The following is a 12547-nucleotide window of genomic DNA, read 5'->3' as shown; positions in this document are numbered from 1 at the left end:
CTCGGCACATGGCACTGCCATAGAAATGCGGTTATCATTGTTACGGCTTTATGTCTCTTTTACTGAGATCTCAAATTCTGCCTTGCTTTATAATTATTCGTATGAATCTTTCTTTCCCTCCTAGATGGTGAGCTACCTGAGGGCACCTGCTCTGTCTTATTGCCTCCCCATTTTTATTACTGTCTTCATTACCTCCCCATAGCACCTAGGTCCAGAGACGCTTAAGTTGTTGAATAAACGAATGGAATTCTTGTCCCAAACACAGAAATCATGGACTTCATGTGGAGGGGAGAGAGAGACAGAGCTGTCATTTCATTAGTGAGGAAGCTCCCTGTGCCAGGTTACCTAGAGAAGTACTACATAGGCAATATATGTCAGGGGTGAGACTTGAACCCATATATTTCAAATCTGAAATCAGCTCTTTGTTCACTAGGCCACTTATCTCATAATATACAGGATATCTGAGATCATTTAATAAAAACTTGAAGTTTAAATTGACCATTCTAAATAAAATTTAGTCATTTCAAATGAGCTCACAGAGCAGTATCCATTTGTAGTTACGAAAGTGAGGAAAAATATGGCTCATAAAAATGTGTGAAATGCCATAGATTCATAGATTAATGTCTAGTCCAACCCATTCATTTTATGGCTGAAGAAACCAAGGCCAAGAGAGCTTAAATGGCCCAAGGCCCACAGTGTCGGAGTAGGATCTGAACCCGGGTCTTCTGGCTCTGAATCCAGAGGACGATAAAAAGAAGCCAAATTTGGAATCTGAGCACTGGGTCTGGATGCCCGACCCTTCAATTTGCCACCTAGGCCCTACTATGATAATGAACCAACTTCCTTTTGGTACCATATGTCAACATGGTACCAGTTTTTTGGGGCATTTCTTTCTGGGCAATAAAGGGATAAAAGTCATTCATGTTGGCTTCTGAACCACTTTCTTGTATGATTATATTAAGAAACAATTTTGTATCTTTTTCTGTAGACTTGTCAAATTGCGGATCTTGGAATTAAGAGAAAATCACTTGAAAACTCTACCAAAGTAAGTGAGCACATGCTTTGTTTAAGTCTGACCTGCAGTTTTCAAAGTTTTGTTTTCAGCTGGTAGGAGAAATGACAGTCTCTGTATATGGAGGCTGTGGGATTCATTTTCTCCGCAGCACTTCAATTCAGTTCAGCGTGTCTGCTTCTGAAGGAAGGGCTACATTGGTTTTCCTAAGAGTGGCCTAAACTAAATACATGAAAATCTTCCGCTTTCCAGCCAGGAGAAGGAAAAGTAGAAGGGTCGATTTTAGGTTCTTCATGCAGCAGCAGACCATGATGAGTTTTTCGGCCCCAAGGCCTTATGTCGTCCTTGGATTATATATGCCTGAATTTTTGAAAATAATAATAGAAGTATCAGTTTTCAGGAAACACACCAAAATCCATCTCTATTTAAGCCCATATTTAAATAGGATCTCAGGGACATTTAGCATAAGTTCTGTATTTGCAAATATTTTTAAAATATCCCATTACATATCATTTACTTAATGCAACCAGAACAGTATTTTGTTTTGTTTTGTTTTTCTAAGAAATAGACACATTAGAATCATAGGTAATCTATCCTTCATTAAAGGATAAAGCTTACCCTAAAACTAATCTTCTACATTTGTAAAAGTATAAGCTTCTACAATGGTCTGTAATGAATAAATAGAAGCATTTATTAAGCACCCATTTATGTGCTAAGCAGTGGAGATACAAATAGAAAAACAAGACAATCTCTGCCTCAAGGAGCTCCCATTTTAACGGAGGAGACAAGACTAGGAAGGTTTCAGGTGCAAGTCAGATTGGAAAGGTCCCATGAACCTTAGGGTATGAAAGCAAAGCAGATGCTAATATCTCTCCTTAAATGTCATTCCCATTTATAAAATCATATCAGTTTTTGATGTGGAACCATTGGATTGGGCCAAGGACTTCAGTAGTATGAACTTTTCTTTCTAGGTCTTCAGTAGCTGTGGTTTTCACACCTGCCGGAGAAGTTCTCCACAGTGGCTGCTGCCTAGGGTGATGGCTGTAGGCAGTGGGCTAGAAGTCTTGATATTTCCAAGGCCCTAGGGGTCAGAATCCTCAGCTGTTTCCATTGGGGTCTGAGGGAAGATTATGGTCTAGATGGTGGTGGTGGTGGTGGTGATATGGATCATGATGCGTCCCTTAGGGCAGCTAGACTGACTTATGTAGTACTTGGTTTGGCACTTGGTGGGAATGGCACCTTATGAACAGGAGCTGCATCCCCAGAAGCTGGCTGTGAAGGCTAGGCTGGAAGCAGGTCCAGTTGTCTAGGGGAGGCTGCCACTCCTAGACCTTTCTGCCTGTTGGTATCATTTGGGCAGAAGTTGTTGCTGATGGGGATGAGGAAGGCAGGCTCAATTTATACAGTTATAAGACAGGAGAACATTCCAGGCAAGAAAAGCAAAAATAAGTCACTGATTTCTGAAATTTGAAAGAAAAAATTGTGATGGGGGAAGGGTTTGTTTTTCAAAATAAACTGGAAATAGTATGCATGTTATGAGGTTGATTTCTTGCTTGTGATTCAAAATGTTTGACCACAAAATACTGTGATTTCAAAGGTTGTACAACTCCAATATAGTGGTATCCTATTCCAGGAAAGGACTGGCACTCAAGATCTTCCCTTTTAATCACCTAACCTGGGTGCTCATTTTGTCTTTACATCTTCTCCAAACAAAACAGCCCCAAATGTATTGTTTTCTCACCCATGGGACAATAAAACATTCTCAGACATGTTTATTGTGTGATTTTTCTGTCAATAACTTAGATCTGTAAATATAAAACCAGGGGTTTGATACAGCAGTTAGAGGCAGAGACAGGAGTCACACTGAAGTATCAGCCTCCTGTGAATATAGTTACTGCCTGTGGTTCCATCTCTCATCTTTTCGGTAAATCTTCCAAAAAACAAAAAATGGCAGAGAAATAATACTAGTAATGGAAGAAATACTGCTGGCAATGTGAAAACATCTCTCTCCTTGACTTAGTCTAGAAGTTGAGGACATGAAGAAACTAAAGGGAGTGGTAAAGAGCCCCCTCTCCTCAATTCTCCATTAATGTGTGCTGTAGTGCAGAGGACGAAATGGAGCCTGCGTATATCCTATGTGGATCTTGGCTATTCTTACTGTGCTTGTACCATTTGTGATAATGCCATAAGATGATTGATACAAGACCATTCCTAAGCTGTTATTTTGTCTGAAGAATATGGGCATGGTTCCATAGTGAACCGAACTTCTGTAAATAGTATATGTAAAGCTGTGTTTGGGATGTGGATTTTGTAACAACGTTCATAAAGGAAGCAGTACACTTAGGTAAATATTTGTTGAAAATGTAACCTTGTGTCTGTTCTCCTTGAGAGATTTTATATTTTCAAAGTAAATGTGTTTTGTTTTGCTAGTGGGAGGTTTTATGTAAGTTAGAGTTAAAACACTAAAAATGTAAGCGGGGAGTTGTTAGGAAGTAACATACTTAGTTTTGGTCCCTGTAGAATGAGAACCACAGAAAAAGACTTGGTTTTTAATGACTCTGGAGTATGTTTTCATGAGCTTTTTTTCATTATATGGTTACTTTGGGTCTCCATTTCCTAGAATAATGTTTTACACGTAGTGGGTGCTTAATAAATGCTTGTTGGACTGTATCGGATAGCTTCTTAATCACTATTCAAAGTATCACTGACTTAGCTGCATTTTCTAGCAATCTTCCTTCCTCTTTTGTGCTGTGTGGTCTTCAAGGAAAAACCAAAGTAGAAATGATTGGGGAAAGCATGACTTTGTGCATAATGATGGTGTTAGAGATGAGTAACATGGAATCAGGAAGAACTGGATTCAAACCTGCCTCAGACACACGCTGACCACCACCCTAATTCTGACCCTAACCCTTGGCACTTCATGACCACTCAGTGTTTCAGGTATTTCTCTAAGAGATGCTTATGTCCTCTGTTGGGTGAAGAAAGCTTCCATGCTAGAAATTTCATATGCTGATGACATTGCAGTTCTAGACCAGTAAAACTTCAAACTTACTATTATACTCAACAACTTTAAAAAGTTATTAATAGCCTATACATGCAACGAACAGTGCCAAGCACCACTCTTACTTTTAGAAAATATGAACTCTGTAAAATATGGTGCCCCTTCAAGGCCCTTTCCCTATGGAGAAGTTTGGGCATGAAAGGGGCATAAAAAAGTATTTTTGTGTAAATAAAAAGATTTACGTTAACTAACAAAGAAGGTAAGACACTGTAATTGCCATAAATTAACATTTTATACCAAAAGGCAGTAGGAAAATAACTTTATTTCAATACATGCTGAAGAAACATAGCTTTCAGGTAGAATTTGAGCAGTTTGGGACAGAAATGGAATTATAAATATAAAGACACATCACCCTGTGAAGGCTATTATGAAGAGGCAAAGATTTTATTTAATTAAAACCAGAAAAATGTGAGTATAAAAAACAATTTCAAGGACACCAAAGATACGTTAAACCACACTGTAGACTCTAGACCTATAGACAATTACGGTAACTCACTATGCTCATTTGCATATAACTGTTTTATTACTAAAATTGATAAAACCAAAAAAATGACATCATATAATAATTTGGAGACTGAGGTATGATTTTAAAATAACTACCAATTTCATATAGAAAATTTGGAGAGTTGTGAGTTTTTAAGTGAAAGATGAGTCGATCTGCTGGCAGGCTCTCATTTAAACCAATGAACTGTATAGAAAGCTAAGGGGAAGATGCTTAAAGGCTGCTGTGTTGGAATTGTGGCAGGTAGGATCAGTTAGCTGACAGATTTCCACTAATTGATTCCTGATTGGTGGAACAGAGAAATGACTTCATTGATCAAGAAGGAAAGATATGCCCCTCAGCAGAGGTGAAATGTCTTACAAGGACCTGTTGCTCTCTGCTGCCACCTGTGGCATGATAAGGAAAAGCAGAAAGGGCTTGACAGGTGATTTGGTAGCCAGGTGAATTGGCTTAAGGTCAACCTGAGTTGTGCTGTAAGCTCCATTCTGATTGGACAATGAAGCTTCCAGGTGAATGAATACCCTACTGGTCTGATATGTAGAGCCCAGAATAATCAGTTTGGTGACCTTTGTAGCTATCCATCTTAAAGAGTACTACTATTCATTCTAAAACACACACACACACACACATTTTCTAAGTACTGTTTTAGGGATAATTATATACTGAAAAAAGTTTGTGAATTTTGAGTCCTGATTAGAACAGAGAAGAGGCTTTTCCCAGTTGAAGAGTAGTGAGGATAGTCAAGTGGTGAGCAGAGGCTGTTTCCTGCAATGTATATATATTCCCTAATGGACAAATAGGATCAAAGACTGAAGTCCTGATTTGGGAAATACCTTAAGCACAGATGGGTTTTCCTCCCTCTTGTGCTTCCCTACCAGAGTCCTGTAAATGTGGGCCCTCTCTTCGCTGCAGATGAACATCACTTCCCACAACAGTGGGAGAGTATGATCCAAGGCACTATATGTTTTGTGACTTATCTTATTAATGTCTGTGATAATATTGTTTCATTTTTGTTAATGAATGGTTGTATTTAAGTTGTAAAGTGGCATTTATTGCAAGTTGGGTGATCATGTAACTATCACTTACTCTATGCCTGTCTTACCTTGGGAATAACTGCTTGCGTACATCAAGAATGCATTGGATTCAGTGCATTCAGTGGTATTCAGGAGTGGAGAGGAGGAGAGGTTTACTTAGCTTCAAAAAGATTCCCCCAGGGATCCTGACATAGTTTGAATGTAACAATATAATGGTAGTCTAACATTGAGGTTCTGTACTTAGCAAAGATAAGGCCAGGTTGGAGTGAGGGTCCCATCCCAGAGAAAGTTTGGGTGTCAACATGCTGTGATAAGAGATGTGAGTCCCCCAAATTCTAGGGACTATAGGTGTGGTTTATCTATCACCCACCATGATGACCCCACTCTTTGGGATATAATAAAACTCCGTAATCACGTGAGATGTTCACAAAATTGAGCAGGCTGTCCCAAGAGAAAATATGGCCACCAATACTGGAGAATGTCAAGTAGATACCAGATAACCAGGGATGATATAGAGAAGACAAATGCTTCAGGTTGATCTGGCTGACCACTGAGCTTCCCTATGCCTCCCAACCCTAGGTCACTGTGACAACTCCAGACTTCTTAGCATCTGTCTTTTCTGGAATGCAACAGAAAGGCTGAAGGGTTGCTTAGTCAGTGTTTTTTCTCTTTCCTTTTTATGATGATTCTAAACTCATCCATGTGTCCACCTATGTACAATTCACTAACATTCTGATGATAGGGGCTCCCTACACCCTTCAGCAGTTCAGGAGTGCCATTGGAAAGTATGTGACACTTTCAGGATCAACTGATCTCATTTACTAAAACCAAGTCAGCTGGCCTTGTATATCCATCCAGGTTACTACCATAATTATCTTGATTATTTCCAATTTATCCTGTCTGTAGCTTATTTGTATATACTTATTTATATGTAGTCTCCTCCATGAGGCTGTGAGCTCCTTGAGAACAGGGACTGTTGTTTGCCTTTTTTATATCTCCAGTGTTTAGTACAGTGCCTGGCACTGGTGCTTAATAAATATCCATTGGCTGACTGACTTATTATTATTGACATCATGGTATACCATGGATAAAGAATTGGCCACAGTGTCCTTGAGACCTGGGTACAAGTCCTACATCTAACTCATACTGGCTGTATGACTCTGAGCAAGAAGTAACCAGGTAGTGGACTGGGAGTCAGGAAGAACTGAGTTCAAATTCTGACTCCAAGCACTCTAGATATGAGATCCTGGACGTCACTAAATCTTTGTTTTTGTTGAGTTGTTTCAGTCATGTCTGATTCTTCATGACTCCATTTGAGGTCTTCTTGGCAAAGATACTGGCATGAGTTGCCATTTCTTCTCCAGCTTATTTTATAGATGAGGAAACTGAGGTAAATAGGGTTAAGTGATTTGCCCAGGGTCACACAGCTAGTAAGTATCTGAGGCCATATTTGAACTCAGGTCCTCCTGACTCCATGGCCAGTGCTCTATCCACTATGCCACCTAGCTGCCCACTAAATCTTGCTGGGCCTCAATTTTTTTCCTCAGTAAAATGAGATTATAATAGCACCTATCTTAATGGGCTATTGTGGATCAAATGGAGTACCATGTAAAGTGCATGACAAATCTCAAAGCACTATCTAAATACTAGTTATGATTATTAATACTTAACTTCTCTGTGCCCCCAGAAAACTCTTAATTGCAGAGCAATTGCTGATCTGTTTTAGATGAGAGAATTTTTTTCTAGGGAAGTCCTATATACACATGGATGACCAACAGATTTGGAGGTTTTGTTTGTTTGTTTTTTAATGATGCTGTGGCATATGCACAACAGATGAGTGAGGGCTAGCCTTGGACCTGCCATGGATGCCAGCTTTGATCCATCCTGGGCAAGTCACTCATGCTTTTTTGTACCTCAAGACTCTCCCACAACTCACATACTAAATCATGCCCCATCTTCTCTGACAAAGGGCTCACACCAGGAATTCTCCATCTTGACAAAATTGTAGCTTCTTTCCATTGTCATATATTATAGATATGTTCATAAGCGTGTAGGCATGTTTGAATTAAAGTTATTGAAATGATGACTTGTGGTGAGCCATTCTAAGAGCATTCCCAATCCAAATTAATGTAATTAGAGAAGTTCTAGACAACTCTTTTCAATCAAATCAATCAAAAATATAAATGAAGTATGAACAATTCCTTATTCAAATTGGGAGGAATAAAGTACTTTCATCATTAGATAAAGTCAGATGAAGCCAGATAGGAAATGTAATGAGATTGGTTGAAAGAATCAGACACACCTCTGAGCTTGTGTATATTACAGTTAGAAGGTTCAAAAATCTGCACATTTTTGGCAAGAAAGTCTAGCAATGAGCCAGTCTGGTAATGGCGATTGAGGAAATTGCTTTGGGAGTGGGGCAGGGGCAGGGGAGATTGGGGACCTAGTGCATTCTCTGCCTACCCCACAATTGACAACAGGATAGAATAGTGTTGTGACTTTGAAAAAGCAGGAATATTTAGACTTCCTATTGAGAAGAGTAGCAGTGCCTCAGAAGCAGCAGTGGTTGATGGCAGGGTCTGCCATAGTAGGAGGGGGTGGTTGAGAGATGCAGGGTGTGTGAGCAAACAGTACAAGAAATCCCTAAAGCCTCAAGGTTACTCCTAGTACCCTCAAGAGAAATGTCATTAGCAGCCCTCTGGAAACCCAACCTGGCAATGTGAGTGGGAGTTGGGGACAGTGAGCCCAGAGGGCATGCTACATAATGAATCATTTCAAATTGTGGGTCAGCAAAAAATCATGTCTCCCATATTGAAATGCAGCGTTCAGCAGCTCATTCTTAATAATGTATTACTTCTCTCAACATGAAATCCAGATCACATGCCCCTATCCTGCCTCACCTGATGACCAGAAATGAGGGGTGGCAGGGGAGGAGGCTGCTCAAATGATGTGCTTGCTGGATGAGAAGTCAGCAAAGGATTTTTAATGCAGGGAGTGATTTATACCCAGATAATTGAGGACTTATAGGCAGATATTGAAGATGTAGAAATTAGAGAGCTTGTGGCATGGACTGTTGGATGGAGGGTACTTGGTGTTTGTTGATCAAATGGATGGCATGGCAGACAGGAGTCAGGAAGACCTGGTTTGAAACCCCTCTTCACCCATCAGGTTACTGGCTGTGCAACCTTAGGCACTGTCACTTAACCTTGATGGACCTGAAGCAAGTGCCTAGAATTTATTCACTAAGTCACAGACTGTCTGAAATCTGGGATCTATGGAGGGGCTTCTCCATTCTAGTGAAATCCTCTTTCACATCATGTATAAAAATTAAGATAAAACAAGGGAGGAAAATGTGAATTTAAGAAATGGGCATTTGAAAGTATCTGCTCCAAAATATCTAAAGCAGACAACAGTTCATTGCTTTATTGTTTGCGTAATAGGAAGTATTTTATCTGGAGCCAGAAATCACCAACCATTCGTTAAGTTTCTCCTTTGTAGCCAGGAAGTGTAGGAACTGTGCACTGAGGAAAATGAACAAACAAACCAGGGAACACTTCTTTCCTCAAAACACCTTTACCTCTGAATTCTTATGCCAAGGTAGAAATGGAAAGGGGGCAAAATGATTCCTTTGTCTAGTTTGCTGCCTAACCCCATGGTAGTTGACTGGTGATGACTAGTGGTCACAGTTCAGCCCCTTCCCCAGGTAGTTATTTAACTGGATGCCCATGTTAGTAGTGATACAGTCAGGCTGTCCAGAGTCATGGCCATTTCTACCAGGTGCATGAAGGCTTTTTTAGGTTCTAAAGTTAATCCTTCACCTTGTGCATAAATAATGCATGCTGTACTAATGCTAGGAGAACATTTGCCTCCTGTTTTTATATCCCGTCACGTCCGTGCTGAAGGTTCTCTTGTACATGATGAATCTGTGAAAGCTGACTCAAAAGAGATGAAGTTTTGTGGAGAAGAAAATTGTACATTAAATTAATGTTACCAATGGCACAGATTTTAAAGAGTCTTTTCTTAGTCAAAGACTCAGGTCTGGAAGGAGCCTCAAAGGCCATGTACATCCAAGGTAGGGAAAACTCCCACTGTTTGTGCTTTAAAAGGAAAAAAGGATAAGGCTGATAGAGAAGAGAAAAGGAGCCTGCTCTGGCCACCTCAGTAGCCTGTGCAGATTCACATGAACAAAATGGATGTGATAAAAGAAATGGTCTGTTGGGCTGTAGCAACAGGAACATGCAGTGGAAGATGATGTCCAGTTGGATAGAGCCCAGAAGGGCCCTTGTCAAGAGTGCAGATTCAGGCAACCAAGGAAGGTATCAACATAAAGAGTTAAACATGTGTGCACCAAAGTCTCTTCTAGTCTGGGAAACCTTGTTTCACTTCATAGTCAATTTTAGAACTAGGTACTTTTGATGTGCATTATGAGCTGGCTTCCCTTCAGCCCACAGCACCAAATCTTGTCATTTCTATCTCTGTGTCTTTCATGCATGTCCCCATCTACAGCCACCACTTTAGCTCAGATTCTCATTACCTCTCTCCCAGACTATGTGACAGCCTTCTAATTGGTCCCCCACCTCAAGCTACTCTCAATTCCAGCCCATCCTAGTAATGAAGACAATGGATAGCAGTTAACAATAGCTGACATTACGTCAGCTAGGTGGAGCAGTGGAAAGAGCCCAGCTCTGGAGTCAGGAGGACCTAAGTTCAAATCCAGCTTCAGACATGACACTTACTGGCTGTGTGATCCTGGGCAAGTCACTTAACCCCACTTGCTTGAAATGTTATCTCATTTGGTCCTCACAACAACCCTAAGAGGTGTAGGTATTAATGGTATCCCCATTTCGCAGATGAGGAAACTGAGATGGAGAAAAATTAAGGCTTGCCCAAGGTATTTCTACTCCCTCCTCTGACCAGTTTAGATGGAAGGGCTGCCTGCTTCCATGCTCACCTCCTACCTTGTTTGTAGAGTGCTCTGTTTGTCACTCTGATAATATAAAATAAGTAACCCCATCTTCTCTATTGGATTCCTTGTTTCTTCCCTTTCCTTTGCTTAAAAGATCATCAGAACATAAAAACTAATCTCGAAGCCTCTATCTTATTTGACTCTTTCTGTGACTGCTGATGGCATTAAGGTTTGGAGGGGGCACTTGTATTATATCCCCCAATTAGAATGTAAATACTTTTGCCTTGTAAGGATCTTGGATTCCTCAGCTGTATCTGCCTTTTGCTTTTTTTGACTCCCTTGATTGCATTTCAACATTTCTACTCACCTCTGATCTTTTCATCAGGAATGTTAAAAAGTCCTCTATTTCATTAAAAACCCATTTTCTCCTGCGAGATTACTCAGCTTTCTTGGTTTTAAGCTTCTAATTTTTGCCTTTTGGAATATTGTATTCCAACAATCCAATTATACCACTTAAACTGCTTCTTTATAATAGCAGCTGCTAAATATTGTGTGATCCTCCATAGTTATGGTCCTCCGTAGTTGAACTCTTCACCTGTTTGTTCTGGATTTGGGGTATGACCTTCCTGGGAGTTTTCATTTTGGAATTTCTCTGGGGTTATCTCTTTTTCCCGAGCTTTTCCCCCAATTTGAGTCTGAGGGACACAACTGTAGGCTTACCCCTAGTTGGATTTCCCATCTCTTTATGTTGGTCCATCCATGTAAGATAGCAGAAAGGCTCCAAAGGTTTGGAGTTCTCTTTAGTCTGAGCTCCCTGACCTGGTCACTCGGCTGCAGGCCTCAGACTCAGTAGGGGAGGAAGTCCAATACCCCACATAGTTCTAGCTTCTTGCCCAGTTCACAGTCTTAGGCCAATGGCCTCTCTTTTCACTAGTCAATATTGCACAGCTATTCCAAGGCCCCTAAATCCGGGTCCCCTTCTCAGTCCACAATGAATCTCTAACCTAGCTCTGGGATACGGGCAACAAGACTGATTTGGGTTTCCTGTCCCTGTTCCCTGAAACCCTTATCCTAACTAGATTAGACAGTATTTCCCTAGCACTGAGCCATAGGCCCCAATTCGGTAACTGTACTGAAAGACTCCTGGGGGCATCATCTTCCCATCTAGAACCACCCCCAGTGCCCACAGACTTGCATCTGTCCCCAGGCTGGAAAAATTACTTAGTTTTCTCCTTTTCCTCTTATATTTCCTGATTATTTCTTGGTCTGGAACAGTTTCTAGCCCTTTCTTGGAAGAATCATATGGGAAAAACTGGTCTGGTCTTTACTGTTTCCTGATATTCCACCATATTTTCTAGTTCCTCCATAGAACTGAGAAGTTGTCTATCATGATTTCCTTGGAAAAAAGATATTCAGACTCTTTTTTTGGTCATATTTTTCAGATAATCCTATGAGTTAAATTTTCTCTCCTTGATCTATTTTCTAGGTCTGTTGTTGGTAATACAATATACCTTACATTTTCTTCTATTTTTTGCCTTGATATTTCTTGTTCTTCCATGGTATTATTGTCTATTTCCCTTTGAAAGAGTTTATTTTGGGGGTAAGATTTTGTACTATTAGGGCTAAGCTTTTAGTTTATTCTTTTTCCAAGTCTCTTCCTCTAAGTCTCTCATTTCTTTTTCAATTCTTTCCTCTAGTGGTCTCATTTCATTATAATATCATTTTTAACTCTTAATGAAAATCTTCTAGAAATTTTTACTAGCTTTGTGCCCAGTCTGAATTTTCTTTGTGGCTTTACTCGTAGGTAATTTGGAATCATTTTCTTTTTCTTGGTTTGTATCTTCGGCATGCTTCTCATAGCTTGTCATAATAAGAGTCTTTTATTTTAATCCTTCTTCCAGTTTGAATTGGGACTTTGTGTTAGGTCCAATCTCTAGGCACTTCTGGAAGGACCATTATGGCTTTGTGTGATCCTGGTTTATCTGGATTCTAACTCCAAATTCAGCATTCCTCAACCCTCTATACAATATGC

At 40.1% G+C, this 12547-nt stretch overlaps 1 protein-coding gene across 4 annotated transcripts in view; it reads left to right on the top strand.

Annotated features, from left to right (window-relative positions):
- The window catches only part of LRRC7 (leucine rich repeat containing 7), a 442956-nt gene that overhangs the window by 157595 nt on the left and 272814 nt on the right, over positions 1-12547 (top strand). For all 4 annotated transcript variants that reach the window (XM_036753706.1, XM_036753704.1, XM_036753705.1 and 1 more), the window contains exon 6: positions 989-1045. In XM_036753706.1, coding sequence (XP_036609601.1) covers positions 989-1045 — 57 coding nt within the window. The remainder of the gene's footprint in view (positions 1-988; positions 1046-12547) is intronic.

The sequence above is a fragment of the Trichosurus vulpecula genome, chromosome 4 (assembly GCF_011100635.1).
Source record: "Trichosurus vulpecula isolate mTriVul1 chromosome 4, mTriVul1.pri, whole genome shotgun sequence".
Classification (NCBI taxonomy): domain Eukaryota; kingdom Metazoa; phylum Chordata; class Mammalia; order Diprotodontia; family Phalangeridae; genus Trichosurus; species Trichosurus vulpecula.
This window is presented reverse-complemented; position numbering and strand designations above follow the sequence as displayed.